Source organism: Heterodontus francisci, chromosome 46, assembly GCF_036365525.1.
Source record: "Heterodontus francisci isolate sHetFra1 chromosome 46, sHetFra1.hap1, whole genome shotgun sequence".
NCBI classification, from domain to species: Eukaryota; Metazoa; Chordata; class Chondrichthyes; order Heterodontiformes; family Heterodontidae; genus Heterodontus; species Heterodontus francisci.
Window position 1 is genome coordinate 10778754 of NC_090416.1, and position 17321 is coordinate 10796074.

Below are 17321 nucleotides of genomic sequence, written 5' to 3' on the forward strand. Positions count from 1 at the left end.
GGTCAGAGGCTGGGAATTCTGCAGTGAGTAACTCACCTCCTGACTCCCCAAAGCCTGTCCACCATCTACAAGGCACAAGTCAGGGGTGTGATGGAATACTCTCCACTTGCCTGGATGGGTGCAGCTCAAACAACACTCAAGAAGCTCGACACCATCCAGGACAAAGCAGCCCGCTTGATTGGCACCCCATCTACAAACATTCACTCCCTCCACCACCGACGCACAGTGGCAGCAGTGTGTACCATCTACAAGATGCACTGCAGCAACTCACCAAGGCTCCTTAGACAGCACCTTCCAAACCCGCGACCTCTACCAACTAGAAGGACAAGGACAGCAGACGCATGGGAACACCACCGCCTGCGAGTTCCCCTCCAAGTCACACACCATCCTGACTTGGAACTATATCGGCCGTTCCTTCACTGTCGCTGGGTCAAAATCCTGGAACTCCCTCCCTAACAGCACTGTGGGTGTACCTAACCCACATGGACTGCAGCAGGGAGGGGAATACTGATGGAGTAAGGGGTATGGGAGGGTCTTTGGGTAGAACGAACTACAGCGTGTGGGAGGATTGTGGTTGTGAAGGCTTGGGAGATACAAGCTACATGTTGAAGTGTACATTCGATTAGCATTGCGACCTTTCATGTTCCAGAACTGGCAGGACCACTACCTTCGATGGAATGAATTGGAATATCCAGGAGTGAAAAACATCCAGTTCCACTCAGACCAGATCTGGGTCCCCGATGTTCTCCTTTATAACAGGTAGGCATCATTCTTCAAAAGGTTTCTCCAGTGTGGTGTAGCTTGTTACATCATTCAACTTTCTATAATTGGGTGCAGGTCCGAGTTGGACAGATTGGGAGTGTTTGATGGGGACAGTGTAGAGGGAGCTTTACTCTGTATCTAACCCCCGTGCTGTACCTGTCCTGGGAGTGTTTGATGGGGGACAGTGTAGAGGGAGCTTTACTCTGTATCTAACCCCGTGCTGTACCTGTCCTGGGAGTGTTTGATGGGGGACAATGTATAGGGAGCTTTACTCTGTATCTAATCTATGGTGGCCATTCAGCCCCTCGAGTCTGTTCCACTATTCAGTGGCTGAACTGTAGCTTAACTCCATCTACCCGCCTTGGTTTTGGAAACCTTAATCCCCTCACCCAACAAAAATCTCCAACTGGCCCACCCCCCACAGCCTCGACAGCTTTTTGGGAGAGACAGTTCCAGATTTCCACTCCCCTTTGTGTGAAGAAGTGCTTCCTGACATCACCCCCTGAACGGTCTGGCTCCAATTTTAAGGCTCTGCCCCCTTGCTCTGGATTCCCCCTCCCCCCCCACCAGAGGAAATAGTTTCTCTCTATCGACTCTCTCGAATCCTTTAATCATCATAAACCCCCTCGATTCGACTACCCCCCATCCTGGCAATCTCAATGACCACATTTTTCCAGAATCGCCAGCAAGATTTTAAACACGTTTCATTAACACACTGTGGCCCGATTTAGTGATTCTCAATCTTTTTAATATCAGAGCCTTGTGTTGTGAGATGGATTCTCTTCATTATCTTCTCTGGCCTGCGGAGCAACCGGACTAGTTAAATACTGAAACAACCCGGCCCCTTTCCAGACCTATTCTTTCCCCCTCTCGTCTCCCTTGATGAGCCCGCCTCTCCCTACAACGCCGGGAGCTTGAGATTTATCAGCCACCGCCCGCCCGCAAAACCGTCCTGTGCAATTGAACTCTAGCTGTCCCCAAGGGTGTCTCTCATTCCTTCCCCATGGGCATGCTATGGGCTCGAAGGGGAAGGTCAGGTTTGAAAGCAAGAGCGTCCCAACAGTGGAAGCCCCACCCCTGTTTGCTTTAACTCCGGGTTTGGCTGAGAGAAGGTCAGCGAGGATTGATTTGGTGCTTTGCTCCTGTTACAGCGCCAATGATGACTTCGACTCGACCTTTAAAACGAACGTTCTCGTAAACTCGAGTGGGCACTGTTCGTTCGTCGCCCCAGGTAGGAGATCAGAGACGTCCCACACTCGCCATCGAATTCGCTCGGGTATCTCCGCGGGCAGCTCTCACACCTTGCTAGAATACCCGCCCCCCCCTCTCTAGCACCTGCCTATCTCAGAGGGCCGAGGGTTCAAGCCACCACTCTACAGACTCCAGGCCAACACTCCCGGTGCAGTACCGAGGGGGTGCTGCACTGTCGGAGGTGTCGTCTTTCAGGATGAGACAAACAGTCCACGCATGGAATCAATGGACTCTTGCAGCGCAGAAGGAGGCCATTCGGTCCATTGTCCTGTGCCAGCTCTTTGAATGAACTCTCACTGCTATTTTTCAGCATTTTAAAGCACAGAATAAAGTAATTGGCTTTATATTGAGCTAACATTAGGAGGGTTGATCACAGCAGAGAGATACATAGCTGAATCCAAGCATCTCTTTGCACCACATTGTGAAGAAGCAGTTTTATTGTCAGTGGCAAAGCAAGGGCTTTGACCTCAAACAAAGCTACCCACAAAGAGCCAGTGATCTCTGTCGCAAGGATTTCCCCCTTTCCCAAAGGCAGTTTAAATCTGGCACCAAATCAAGGGGATGTCTTGGTGTGCAGTAGCAGTGAAAAGGGGTCCAGTGCACACTTTCAAACTTGTTTCGCTGGTCTTCTGTCGTGAGGCTCAAGTTACTTCCGTGGGTCCCTGGAACTTTGCGTGAGAGAGAGAGAGAGAGATATGTTCTCTTCTTGAAGTTCAGTGGCAGTCTCTTCCCAAACCTGTTCTGTGAGCACAATTCTGTTAACTCCAGGTTGGCCATCAGGTTAGTCATGTGACTAGCTCTTTGTTTAGAGCAGCCTTGCTTGCAAGATTTGTGGATTCCTTCAAGCTCACCAGACGCTCTCAGAGTTGCGGGTGGGGGGAGGGGGTTGTGGAATGCTTGCCCAATGCCTCTCGATGTCTCTTGATCATCACTATTGACAAAACCCATCTGGCCAATTGAATCAGGGAGTACTCCCATGGTCTTCTTCATGCAATTGTCTTTTAGAATGCAAATGTGCAGCCATGTCTTCAGCCACTATTGTGGTCTTTTTAGACAAGTTATTTTAAGTCCAGTAACAGTTCAAAAACTAGAGTTCCATATGACAAAATTAATATGTCTCATTTTGGCAGGGGTGGTTTCCGTCACACAAAAAATAATCTTTGGGTTGTACCAACTGCAGAGTAAGGGGTCTTTGGGTTCTACCAACTCCAGAGTAGGGGGTCTTTGGGTTCTACCAACTCCATAGTAGGGGGTCTTTGGGTTCTACCAACTCCAGAATAGGGGGTCTTTGAGTTGTACCAACTGCAGAGTAGGGGGGTCTTTGGGTTCTACCAACTGCAGAGTAGGAGGTCTTTGGGTTCTACCAACTCCAGAGTAGGGGGTCTTTGGATTGTCCCAATTGCAGAATAAGGGGTCTTTGGGTTCTACCAACTGCAGAGTAGGAGGTCTTTGGGTTCTACCAACTCCAGAGTAGGGGGTCTTTGGGTTCTACCAACTGCAGAGTAAGGGGTCTTTGGGTTCTACCAACTGCAGAGTAAGGGGTCCTTGGGCAACTCCAGAATAGAAGGGGTTTTTGGATTGTGCCAGCTCCAGATTAAGTCGAAGTCTTTCTTCTGCTCTGACAAATAGGCATCTTCATGAGTTCCTGTAGCATCGATGTCCATTGGTTTCCTTTTGACATCCAGAAGTGCAAGTTAAAGTTTGGCTCATGGACCCATGATGGCTGGCAGATCAATCTGCAGATGCTCGATGCTGACCTCTCTGGGTTCATCCCTAATGGAGAATGGGAGCTAATAGGTAGGCGCTCGGGGGGAGGGGTGGGGGGAGGAGCGGGAAATTGGAAATTTCCAAACTGCGATGGATAGATTTTTGTTGGGTTAAGGGGATTAAGGGTTACAGAACCAAGGCAGGGAGATGGAGTTAAGATACAGATCAGCGATGATCTGATTGAATGGCGGAGCAGGCCCGAGGGGCTGAATGGCCTCCACCTGTTGCCCCTGGGATGGGTTGGCGGCTGCCTTTGAGAGGGAGCTGGGCACGTCCTTTACTGAACATCATCTTGGAACGTAAGTGTACTCACTGGTAGCACGTGATCTGTCAGGTCCCCTGGGATGGGTTTCGACCCCCTGAGGGAGTTAGTGCGGAATTTTCCAGAGCATTTTATTGGCTCTAGGATTTTCCTCTGGTTCTCCCAGGAGAGACACAGGGAGGGGCTGGGAAGTATCTCCATCAGAGCAGCTATCATGAGGTGTGGGGGGCAGGCTCGATGCACTTCGATTCCCGATGATCGTGTGAGTGTCTCATTTCCATCCCGCACGTCACCCCGTGCTCTTTGCCGATATGTTCTAACGTTACCTTCTTGTGTCTAGGAGTCCCGGGTCAGAGGAACGAGATCTATTACGAATGCTGCAAGGCTCCCTACCCAGATGTTACCTACTACATCACAATCCGTCGACGGACTCTCTACTACGCCCTCAACCTACTACTTCCATGCGTGCTTCTCTCGTGCATGGCGCTACTGGTCTTTGTGCTTCCTGCCGAGTCCCGGGAGAAAGTCTCCCTGGGTGAGTAACCGTCCCTCGCCAGGATTCCAAGCGATTAGACCCTGGGCGGCTGGGGATGGGCCAAATGTCCCCTTTCTGAGCTGTAAGCTTTCAATGATTCCATCTCCTTATGCGGCTCAGTGTCACATTTTGCTCGGTAATCGCTCCCGGGACGTCAGAGGCGCTTTATAAATGCAAGATGTTGTTGTGTGAACTGTGTTCTGTTGACTCGGTCTACAGGTATCACTGTGCTTCTCTCTTTGACCGTCTTCATGCTGCTGATAGCTGAGGTCATGCCAGCGAACTCCGACTCTATCCCACTCATAGGTAAGCAAGTGCAGGGAGTAACCGGTGGTTGTGTTACTGGGCTGGCAACCCTGCGGTTCAAATCCCACACCAGGATGCCGTCGGAAGTCGAACCTAATAGCTCTGGTCATTTTTATGGCGAGCACCCCCGCACTTCCCAGCCTCTCACCATTTGGAAAATACTCCACGCTTCCCCATATTGAACTGTATCTGCCACAGTTTGGCCCACTCACTTAATCTGTCACCACGTCCTGCTGCCATCCACACAATTTACTGTCCCCGATAATTTAGTGCCATCTGCAAACTTGAGTATGCAGTTCCTTTATACAGTGACGGGGATTTGAGAAACTGATCCCTGGGTTGAGAAGGTAAGGCACTGGATTGCTCCCAGTGCCAGGCGCAAGCGAGAGTAGAATTAGGAAGCTTGGGAGGATCAATGCATGGCTTGAGGCATGGTACAGGAGGGAGGGCGTCAGCTTCTTGGGGCATTGGGACCAGTTCTGGGGCAGGAGGCACCTATTCAAAAGGGACGGGGTGCACCTCGACAGGACTAGCCCAATGTCCTCGCGGGCAGATTCACTAGTATATTTGGGGTGGATTTAAGCTATATTGGCAGGGGGTGGGCACCAGAACATAGAAGTAGATAAGAGGAATAAGATGCATAATGTGAGAATGTTGGCTAGTACTGGAGAAGGGAGTAGTTCTATATTAGATAGGAGGGGATTGAAAAGCATTGCAAGGAATGTGTGGTGAATAAGGTTATTGAGCTACAAACACAAATAGCAGTATGGAAATATGATGTAGTGGCTTAAAAATGGCGAGGACTGGGTGCTTAATATACAAGCATATAAAGTGTTCAGAAAAGATAGGGGAGGAGAAAAGGGAAATGGGGTGGCAGTATTGATTAGGGAAGACATTGTAGTGTTGGAAAGAGGGGGGCAAAGGCAGAATCCATTTGGTTAGAGTTGAGAAGCAAAATGGTCATGTGACCTGGAAGCATTTTATAGGCCTCCAATAGTGAGAGAGAAAGAGGAGCAAATCTCCAGGGAAATCTCAGAGATGTTGTAAGAACTATGGAGTGGTGCTATCGGGAGACTTTAATGACCCAAATGTCGAGTGGGATCATTTTAGAGTCAAGGGTAAGGAGGGGGAGGAATTTCTAGGTAGTGTTCAGGAGAACTTCCTTGATCAGTATGTTCTCAGCCCAACTAGAAAGGAGGCAGTGCTGGATCTGGTGCTGGGGAATGAGGTGGGCCAAGTAGACCAAGTGTCTGTGGGGGAGCACTCGGGTAAGAGCGATCATAAGTTTTAAACTAGCAATGCAGAAAAGCAAGGAACGATATAAGGTAGAACGTCTAGTTTGGAAGACGTCTCATTTTAATGCCATGAGAATGGATCTAGTCAAGGTGGAATGGAACCAAAGAACTGTAACAGAACAACGGGCTCTTTTTAAGGAAGTGATGTCTCAGGTACAGGTACAGGAACTTTCCAACAAGGGCGAAAGGTAGAGGAACCTAAAACGGGGGCTTCTTGGATGACGAGGGAGATACAGATTATGATGTAACAAAAAGAGGGTGTATGATGCATGTCGGGTGAATTCCTCAAGTGAGCTCCAGGCCATATAGAATAGTTGAAAGGGGAGGTGAAGAGGAAAATAAGTCTGGCAAAGAAAAAACATGAGAATAGAATGACAGTCAACACAAAATGAAACCCAAAAATCTTTTACTGGCATGTAAATAGTAAGCAGGTAGTAAGAGGTAGAAGGGGGCCAATTAGGGACAAAGAGGGTAATATGCTTAGAGGCTCAGGGCAAGGATAGAATATTTAATGAGTACTTTGTTTCAGTGTTCACTAAGGAAGAGGATGCTGACAAAATATCAGTAGAAGTGGAAAGAGTAGAGGCGATGGATAGGGTAAAAATTGAGAGGAAAGGCTGGCTAGGTTTAGGGTAGATAAGTCACCAGGTCCGGATGGCTTGTATCCCAGGTTGGTAAAGGAAGTGGGGATGGAGATAGCAGAAGGGCTGGTCATAATCTTCCAATTTTCCCTGGAAACGGCGGAGGTGCCAGAGGATTGGAGAGTGGCAAATGTGACACTATCATTCAAGAAAGGGTGTAAGGACATTCCTAGCAACTACAGGCCAGTTAGTTTAACATCAGTGGTGGGTAAGGTTTTAGAAACAATAATCAGGGGGAGAGCAACAGGCACTTGGAGAGGTTTGAGTTAATTAAGGAGAGTCAGCACAGATTTGTAAAAGGCAGATCGTGCTTGACTAATCTAATTAATTTTTTGATGAAGTAACGGAAAAGGTTGATGAAGGGAGTGTGGTGGATGTTGTTTATAAGCATTTTAAGAAAGCATTTGATAAAGTACCACATAAAAGACTGGTTAACAAAATTGAGGCTCATAGAATAGGAGGGTCAGTGTTCAACTGGATAAAAAAGTGCCTTAAGGACAGAAAACAGTGAGATGTGGTAAATGGTTTATTTTCAGACTGGAGGATGGTAGACAGCGGTGTTCCCCAAGAGTCAGTGCTATATATATATGACTTGGGTCTTGGAATCCGAAGCAGAATTTCAAAATTTGCCGATGATACCCAACTTGGAGGAGTGACAAACAGTGAGGATGATACGAACCACGTGCAACAGGATATAGATAGGCGAGCAGAATGGGCAGAGAGGTGGCAGATGGAGTTTAATACAGAGAAGTGTGAGGTGATGCATTTTGGCAGAAGGGATAGGGAGAGGCGATATAGACTTAACAGCACAGTTATAAAGAGTGTGCAGGGGCAGAGGGACCTGGGCGTTCATGTGCATCGATCTTTGAAGGTGGCAGGACATATTGAGAGAGTGGTTAGTAAAGTATATGGGATCTTGGGCTTCATAAATAGAGGCATTGAGTACAAAAGCAGGGAAGTTGTGCTGAACCTTTATAAAGCTCTGGTTCGGGCCACAACGAGAGTATTGTGTCCAGTTCTGGTCACCACACTTTAGGAAGGATGTGAGGGTCCTTGAGAGGGTGCAGAGGAGATTTACCAGAATGGTTCCAGGGATGGGGGATTTTAGTTACAAGGTTAGGTTGGAGAAGCTGGGGTTGTTCTCTCAGGAGCAAAGGAGATTGAGGGGAGATTTGATCGAGGTGTACAAGATTATGACAGGTTTAGATAAGGTAGATAAGGAAAAACTGTTTCCGTTAACTGATGGTACAAGGACTAGGGAACACAGATTGATGGTTTTGGCCAAGAGATGGCGGTGGTGGGGGGTGGGGTGGCGGGAATGTGAGAGAACTTTTTTACACAGTGAGTGGTAATGACCTGGAACTCGCTGCCCACCTGGGGGGGGGGTGGAGTGGAAGCAGAGACGGTGAATGATTTCAAAAGGAAATTGGACGGGCAAGTGAGGGAAATAAACTTGCAGGGTGACAAGATAGAGTGGGGGAAATGGGACTGACTGAATTGTTCTACAGAGAGCTGACATGGACACGATGGGCCGAATGGCCTCCTTCTGTGCCGCCAATGACTCTATGGGAGTGTTTTCCTATGGTGAGAGACGGAGCCGAGTGGGCCGATATTCCCTGGAATTTAGAGGAATGCGAGGCAACCTCATTGAAGGTATAACATTTTGAGAGGTTTGACAGGGTGGATGAGAGGATGTTGCTCCGCCCCTCCCCCCTCCCCCGGCTGGGGAGTCTAGAACGAGGGGGCGGGGGTCACAATCTCAGGATAAGGGGTCGGCCATTTGGGACTGACATGAGGAGAAATTCCTTCACTTGGAGGGTGGTGAATCTTTGGAATTCTCACCCCCCCCCCCCAGAGAGCTGTGGATGGTCAGTTGTTTAGTATATTCAAGACTGAGAGCGGTAGATTATTTTGGGGGGGGGCGCTGAGGGAATCGAGGGATGTGTGGAGCGGAGGTAGAAGATCAGCCATAATCTGGCAGAGCAGGCCCGAGGGGCCGAATGGCCTACTCCTGTTGGTATCCCGTGTGTTCTTATCGCAGGCCCCATGGAATATGAATGCACTGTGGCAGCGCTGTTAAAAACTCTAATATTCATTTTCCTTTTCCACAGGACAATACTTTGCCAGCACCATGGTCATTGTGAGCTTCTCGGTGATTGCCACGGTCTTCGTGTTGCAGTACCACCACCACAATCCCACCGAGGGGAAGCTGCCAACATGGGTAAGGGCTGAACTCCAGCATCAGTTGCCGTTTGCGGGAGAGAGTTCCAAACGTCTCCCGCCCTCGATGTGTGGAAATGTTTCCTAATTACACCCCTGAAAGGGCTGGCTCTCGTTTTTAGACTCTGCTCCCCCCCTAGTCCAAGACTCCCCACAACCAGTGCACTCCCTCCAAGGCCAATATATCCTTCCTTTCAAGATTGAGATGGGTCGATTTTGTTGGTTACAGAACCAAGGAGTATAATTGGATGGTGGAAGAGATGCAAGGGGCCAAGAGGGATCTGGGTGTCCTAGTGCATGAATCGCAAAAGGTTAGCTTGCAGTCAGCAAGTAATTAGGAAAGCTAATAGAATGTTATCGTTTATCGCGAGGGGAATTGAATATCAAAGTAGGGAGGTTGTGCTTCAGCTATACAGGGTATTGGTGAGACCACATCTGGAGTACTGTGTACAGTATTGGTCTCCTTATTTAAGGAAGGATGTAAATATGTTGGAGGCTGTTCAGAGAAGGTTTACTAGACTAATACCTGAAATGAGCGGGCTGTCTTATGAGGAAAGATTGGACAGGCTAGGCTTGTATCCACTGGAATTTAGAAGAGTAAGAGGCGACTTGATTGAAACATATAAGATCCTGAGGGGACTTGACAGGGTGGATGTGGAAAGGATGTTTCCCCTTGTGGAAGAATCTAGAACTAGGGGTCACTGTTTAAAAATAAGGGGTCACCCATTTAAGACCGAGATGAGGAGACATTTTTTCTCTCAGAGGGTCGTGAGTCTTTGGAATTCTCTTCCTCAAAAGGCAGTGGAAGCAGAATCCTTGAATATTTTTAAGGCAGAGGTAGATAGATTCTCGATAAGCGAGGGGGTGAAAGGTTATCGGGGGTCGGTGGGAATGTGGAGTTGAGGTTACAATCAGATCAGCCATGATCTTGTTGAATGGGGTAGCAGGATCGAGGGGCCGAGAGGCCTACTCCTGCTCCTAATTCGCATGATCATATGTTCCTATGCTCCCGAAGCCTCCATGTTCCTACCTCTATATCTCTGTGTGTTGCTCTTTCTGTAGGTTCGTACTGTTCTGTTGAAGTGGTGTGCCTGGTTCCTGCGGATGAAGAAACCCGGGCAGGAGGCTCTGCGGCCAATGTGCAAACTAGGCCCCAGGCGGCGCAGCTCGGAGGGCGGGCGGACGTCCCCAGACCAGCCGGGCCCGAACGGGAACGTGGTCTACCTCGGCTTCCGGGGCCCGGAGGACCTCGCGGCACCCACCGGCCACATGTCCGATGTGGGCCCGGGGACCGCAGGCTATCTTTCGGCCGCTGACGGCGGCCTCCTGCATGGCCGCTGGGCCCCGCAGGGTGACCCCCAGCTAGGCCGGATCCTGGAGGAGATCCAGTACCTAGCCAACTGGCTCCGGGACCAGGATGAGGACGAGGTGGTGTGCAGCGAGTGGCGCTTTGCTGCGGCTGTGCTGGACCGGATGTGTCTGATGGTCTTCGCTCTCTTCAATATCGTTTGCACAATCTCCATCCTCATGTCAGCACCCAACTTCGTTGAAGCTGTTTCGAAAGATTATCTGTGAGGGCCTCAGTTTCCGCACCCACCCCCCCCCCCACCCCACCCCCCCGCCCCACCCCCACCGACCGCCTTCTCTTTCTCTCCCTTTCAGACTTTCTCATTCTGTGTTTTTCTCTCTCTCTTGCTCTGTATCCCCCTCTTTGTCTGCCGCTATATCTTTCAGTCTCTCTCTCCCTCTTTCTCTCCACTCCCTCAGTCTGCCTGTCTCGCTCCAGCTCTCCTTCTATCTCTCTCTGTCTCTCTAATTTGGCTCTCTCCCTCTCTCTCTTTTCATGTCTTTCACCCTTTATCTGTCCCTCTTACTCTGTCTCTCATCCTCTCTCTCCCCACCTTTCTCTCGCCCTCTCCCTCTGTCTGTTATTTTTTCGATTTCTTCCTCTCCGTATCTCTTTGTTTCCATCTAACCCCTTGCCTCTCTCTCTGCCTGCCTCTCTAACTCTGTCCTACTCTGTCTCTCTCAATCCTTCTCTCTCTCTCTAGCTGCCTATCTCTCTTCTCTCTCTCTGTCTCACTCCCTGTCCCTCTCTCTGTCTCCCCCTGCGTCCCACCCTCTCTCTCTGGCTCACTCCCTCTGTCCCTCTCTCTGAGCCCGTCCCTCTCCCTATCTCTCCATCCCGCTCCCTATCTCTCTGTCCCTCTACATCCCTCTCTCTCTCGATCCCATTCCTCTGTCTCATTTGATCCTGCATGCACGGGCTATCCAGTGAAAAACACACATCAAGCGAATTCCTACTTGTTTTGGGCTGATGTTTGGGCCGGGATGTCGGGAATTCTCTGGATGATACATGGACAATGTCTGAATATTTGTCCAATGGTCAATTTACCTGTTCAGTCAGTCATCCGGGAGGGACAGCGGCGGAACACATCGTGGGTGATGCAAGAGAAAATAGAGCACTGAGGGAAAAAAATGGTTTTCGTTTAGTTTAACAAACACTCGAAACAGAATAATCGGGGAATGCTTCAGGGCAGAACTCGTGGGAAGTGGCAAAGGTCACTTGGCCAACATGGGTCGAAGGTCACTGAGCTCACAAACCCATCCTTCAGAAAGCAGCCACCCCTATCCTGTCCAATGGGAGTGAATGGGAAGGGGTGTGATCCATTGGGATTGTGTACAATGGGAGTGAACGGGAAAGGGTTTGATCCATTGGGATTGTGTACAGTGGGAGTGAATGGGAAGGGGTTTGATCCATTGGGATTGTGTACAATGGGAGTGAACGGGAAAGGGTTTGATCCATTGGGATTGTGTACAATGGGAGTGAATGGGAAGGGGTTTGATCCATTGGGATTGTGTACAATGGGAGTGAACGGGAAAGGGTTTGATCCATTGGGATTGTGTACAATGGGAGTGAATGGGAAGGGGTTTGATCCATTGGGATTGTGTACAATGGGAGTGAACGGGAAAGGGTTTGATCCATTGGGATTGTATACAATGGGAGTGAACGGGAAGGGGTTTGATCCATTGGGATTGTGTACAATGGGAGTGAATGGGAAAGGGTTTGATCCATTGGGATTGTGTACAATGGGAGTGAACGGGAAGGGGTTTGATCCATTGGGATTGTGTACAATGGGAGTGAACGGGAAGGGGTTTGATCCATTGGGATTGTGTACAATGGGAGTGAACGGGAAGGGGTTTGATCCATTGGGATTGTGTACAATGGGAGTGAACGGGAAGGGGTTTGATCCATTGGGATTGTGTACAATGGGAGTGAATGGGAAAGGGTTTGATCCGCCCCTCGATATCCGGAAGGAGATGATGTTACAGACGGAGTGCATGCTCTGGGAAGGAGTGAGTGTGCAATTGGTTCGAGTCCTGCACCGGGTCCCTGGCTGGCATGGTTGGACTGTGCTTTGGGCTGTTGATGGACACCATTGCCTCAACAGTTAATTGGCTTCTATAGTCATGGCCAATCTATACCTTAATAACAAATAAACGTTTCACTTGGTCAGGTACACGTCTTGGTTGTCCTGTGTGCTGTGAATTGGGAGGGTGTGCGTGGCTGATTTGACCCCTGCATACATGGCCCGGAGCAGAATTGAGATCCTACGCAAGGATCCACACAGGATTATTTTCACACATAGGGGTCGTGAAGATCGTTCAGCCCATCTGTGGATGGGGAGACCATTCTGCCCAGTGAAACCTGTCGAGTGAGAGGGACTGAGAGACACCAGTCAGTGTACAGATATCACCCTGAGAGAGGGAGGGACTGAGAGACAACAGTCAGTGTACAGATATCACCCTGAGAGAGAGGGACTGAGAGACACCAGTCAGTGTAAAGATATCACCCTGAGAGAGAGGGGACTGAGAGACACCAGTCAGTCAACCGATATCACCCTGAAAAAGAGGGAACTGAGAGACACCAGTCAGTGTACAGATATCACCCTGAGAGAGAGGGACTGAGAGACACCAGTCAGTGTACAGATATCACCCAGAGAGAGAGGGGACTGAGAGACACCAGTCAGTGTACAGATATCACCCTGAGAGAGAGGGGACTGAGAGATACCAGTCAGTGGAAAGATATCAGCCTGAGAGAGAGGGGACTGAGAGACTCCAGTCAGTGTACAGATATCACCCTGAGAGAGAGGGACTGAGAGATACCAGTCAGTGTACAGATATCACCCAGAGAGAGAGGGGACTGAGAGACACCAGTCAGTGTACAGATATCACCCTGAAAGAGGGAACTGAGAGACACCAGTCAGTGTACAGATATCACCCTGAGAGAGAGGGACTGAGAGACACCAGTCAGTGTACAGATATCACCCTGAGAGAGAGGGGACTGAGAGACACCAGTCAGTGTACAGATATCACCCAGAGAGAGAGGGGACTGAGAGACACCAGTCAGTGTACAGATATCACCCTGAGAAAGAGGGGACTGAGAGACACCAGTCAGTGTACAGATATCACCCTGAGATAGAGGGACTTAGAGACACCAGTCAGTGTACAGATATCACGCTGAGAGAGAGGGGACGAAGAGACACCAGTCAGTGTACAGATATCACCCTGAGAGAGGGAGGGACTGAGAGACACCAGTCAGTCAACAGATATCACCCTGAGAAAGAGGGAACTGAGAGACACCAGTCAGTTTACAGATATCACCCTGAGAGAGAGGGACTGAGAGACACCAGTCAGTGTACAGATATCACCCAGAGAGAGAGGGGACTGAGAGACACCAGTCAGTGTACAGATATCACCCTGAGAGAGAGGGGACTGAGAGACACCAGTCAGTGTAAAGATATCAGCCTGAGAGAGAGGGACTGAGAGACACCAGTCAGTGTACAGATATCACCCTGAGAGAGAGGGGACTGAGAGACTCCAGTCAGTGTACAGATATCACCCTGAGAGAGAGGGACTGAGAGATACCAGTCAGTGTACAGATATCACCCAGAGAGAGAGGGGACTGAGAGACACCAGTCAGTGTACAGATATCACCCTGAGAGAGGGAACTGAGAGACACCAGTCAGTGTACAGATATCACCCTGAGAGAGAGGGACTGAGAGACACCAGTCAGTCAACAGATATCACCCTGAGAAAGAGGGGACTGAGAGACACCAGTCAGTGTACAGATATCACCCAGAGAGAGAGGGGACTGAGAGACACCAGTCAGTGTACAGATATCACCCAGAGAGAGAGGGGACTGAGAGACACCAGTCAGTGTACAGATATCACCCTGAGAAAGAGGGGACTGAGAGACACCAGTCAGTGTACAGATATCACCCTGAGAGAGAGGGGACTGAGAGACACCAGTCAGTGTACAGATATCACCCTGAGAGAGAGGGGACTGAGAGACACCAGTCAGTGTACAGATATCACCCAGAGAGAGAGGGGACTGAGAGACACCAGTCAGTGTACAGATATCACCCAGAGAGAGAGGGGACTGAGAGACACCAGTCAGTGTACAGATATCACCCTGAGAGAGAGGGACTGAGAGACACCAGTCAGTGTACAGATATCACCCTGAGAGAGAGGGGACTGAGAGACACCAGTCAGTGTACAGATATCACCCAGAGAGAGAGGGGACTGAGAGACACCAGTCAGTGTACAGATATCACCCTGAGAAAGAGGGGACTGAGAGACACCAGTCAGTGTACAGATATCACCCTGAGATAGAGGGACTTAGAGACACCAGTCAGTGTACAGATATCACGCTGAGAGAGAGGGGACGAAGAGACACCAGTCAGTGTACAGATATCACCCTGAGAGAGGGAGGGACTGAGAGACACCAGTCAGTCAACAGATATCACCCTGAGAAAGAGGGAACTGAGAGACACCAGTCAGTTTACAGATATCACCCTGAGAGAGAGGGACTGAGAGACACCAGTCAGTGTACAGATATCACCCAGAGAGAGAGGGGACTGAGAGACACCAGTCAGTGTACAGATATCACCCTGAGAGAGAGGGGACTGAGAGACACCAGTCAGTGTAAAGATATCAGCCTGAGAGAGAGGGACTGAGAGACACCAGTCAGTGTACAGATATCACCCTGAGAGAGAGGGGACTGAGAGACTCCAGTCAGTGTACAGATATCACCCTGAGAGAGAGGGACTGAGAGATACCAGTCAGTGTACAGATATCACCCAGAGAGAGAGGGGACTGAGAGACACCAGTCAGTGTACAGATATCACCCTGAGAGAGGGAACTGAGAGACACCAGTCAGTGTACAGATATCACCCTGAGAGAGAGGGACTGAGAGACACCAGTCAGTCAACAGATATCACCCTGAGAAAGAGGGGACTGAGAGACACCAGTCAGTGTACAGATATCACCCAGAGAGAGAGGGGACTGAGAGACACCAGTCAGTGTACAGATATCACCCAGAGAGAGAGGGGACTGAGAGACACCAGTCAGTGTACAGATATCACCCTGAGAAAGAGGGGACTGAGAGACACCAGTCAGTGTACAGATATCACCCTGAGAGAGAGGGGACTGAGAGACACCAGTCAGTGTACAGATATCACCCTGAGAGAGAGGGGACTGAGAGACACCAGTCAGTGTACAGATATCACCCAGAGAGAGAGGGGACTGAGAGACACCAGTCAGTGTACAGATATCACCCTGAGAGAGGGACTGAGAGACACCAGTCAGTCAACAGATATCACCCTGAGAGAGAGGGGACTGAGAGACACTAGTCAGTGTACTGATATCACCCTGAGAGAGAGGGGACTGAGAGACACCAGTCAGTGTACAGATATCACCCTGAGAGAGAGGGACTGAGAGACACCAGTCAGTGTACAGATATCACCCTGAGAAAGAGGGGACTGAGAGACACCAGTCAGTGTACAGATATCACCCTGAGAGAGAGGGGACTGAGAGACACCAGTCAGTGTACAGATATCACCCTGAGAGAGAGGGGACTGAGAGACAGCAGTCAGTGTACAGATATCACCCAGAGAGAGAGGGGACTGAGAGACACCAGTCAGTGTACAGATATCACCCTGAGAGAGAGGGGACTCAGAGACACCAGTCAGTGTACAGATATCACCCAGAGAGAGAGGGGACTGAGAGACACCAGTCAGTGTACAGATATCACCCAGAGAGAGAGGGGACTGAGAGACACCAGTCAGTGTACAGATATCACCCTGAGAAAGAGGGGACTGAGAGACACCAGTCAGAGTACAGATATCACCCTGAGAGAGAGGGGACTGAGAGACACCAGTCAGTGTACAGATATCACCCAGAGAGAAAGGGGACTGAGAGACACCAGTCAGTGTACAGATATCACCCAGAGAGAGAGGGGACTGAGAGACACCAGTCAGTGTGCAGATATCACCCTGAGAAAGAGGGACTTAGAGACACCAGTCAGTGTACAGATATCACGCTGAGAAAGAGGGGACGAAGAGACACCAGTCAGTGTACAGATATCACGCTGAGAAAGAGGGGACGAAGAGACACCAGTCAGTGTACAGATATCACCCAGAGAGAGAGGGGACTGAGAGACACCAGTCAGTGTGCAGATATCACCCTGAGAAAGAGGGACTTAGAGACACCAGTCAGTGTACAGATATCACGCTGAGAAAGAGGGGACGAAGAGACACCAGTCAGTGTACTGATATCACCTGAGAGAGAGGGACTGAGAGATACCAGTCAGTGTACAGATATCATCCTGAGAGAGAGAGGGACTGAGAGACACCAGTCAGTGTACAGATATCACACTGAGAGAGAGGGACTGAGAGACACCAGTCAGTGTACAGATATCACCCTGAGAGATAGGGGACTGAGAGGCACCAGTCAGTGTACAGATATCACCCTGAGAGATAGGGGACTGAAAGACACCAGTCAGTCAACAAATATCATCCTGAGAGAGAGGGGACTGTGAGACACCAGTCAGTCAACAGATATCACCCAGAGAGAGAGGGGACTGAGAGACCCCAGTCAGTGTACTGATATCACCCTGAGAGAGAGGGACTGAGAGACACCAGTCAGTGTACAGATATCACCCTGAGAGAGGGACTGAGAGACACCAGTCCGTGTACAGATATCACCCTGAGAGAGAGGGGACTGAGGGACACCAGTCAGTGTACAGATATCACCCTGAGAGAGAGGGGACTGAGAGATACCAGTCAGTGTACAGATATCATCCTGAGAGAGAGGGACTGAAAGACACCAGTCAGTGTACATATATCACCCTGAGAGAGAGGGAACTGAGGGACACGAGTCAGTCAACAGATATCACCCTGAGAGAGAGGGGACTGTGAGACACCAGTCAGTGTACAGAT

At 49.8% G+C, this 17321-nt stretch overlaps 1 protein-coding gene across 4 annotated transcripts in view; it reads left to right on the forward strand.

Moving 5' to 3' along the window:
* The window catches only part of LOC137356753 (neuronal acetylcholine receptor subunit alpha-7-like), a 30407-nt gene extending 17847 nt beyond the window's left edge, over nucleotides 1-12560 (forward strand). For 2 of the 4 annotated variants that reach the window (XM_068022488.1, XM_068022492.1), the window contains 7 exons: nucleotides 650-759; nucleotides 1914-1993; nucleotides 3643-3810; nucleotides 4383-4577; nucleotides 4797-4883; nucleotides 8931-9040; nucleotides 10102-12560. In XM_068022488.1, coding sequence (XP_067878589.1) covers nucleotides 650-759; nucleotides 1914-1993; nucleotides 3643-3810; nucleotides 4383-4577; nucleotides 4797-4883; nucleotides 8931-9040; nucleotides 10102-10614 — 1263 coding nt within the window. In that variant the 3' untranslated portion in view covers nucleotides 10615-12560. The remainder of the gene's footprint in view (nucleotides 1-649; nucleotides 760-1913; nucleotides 1994-3642; nucleotides 3811-4382; nucleotides 4578-4796; nucleotides 4884-8930; nucleotides 9041-10101) is intronic. The other 2 variants (XM_068022489.1, XM_068022491.1) reach the window with 2 other exon arrangements.
* The last annotated feature ends 4761 nt before the right edge of the window (nucleotides 12561-17321 follow it).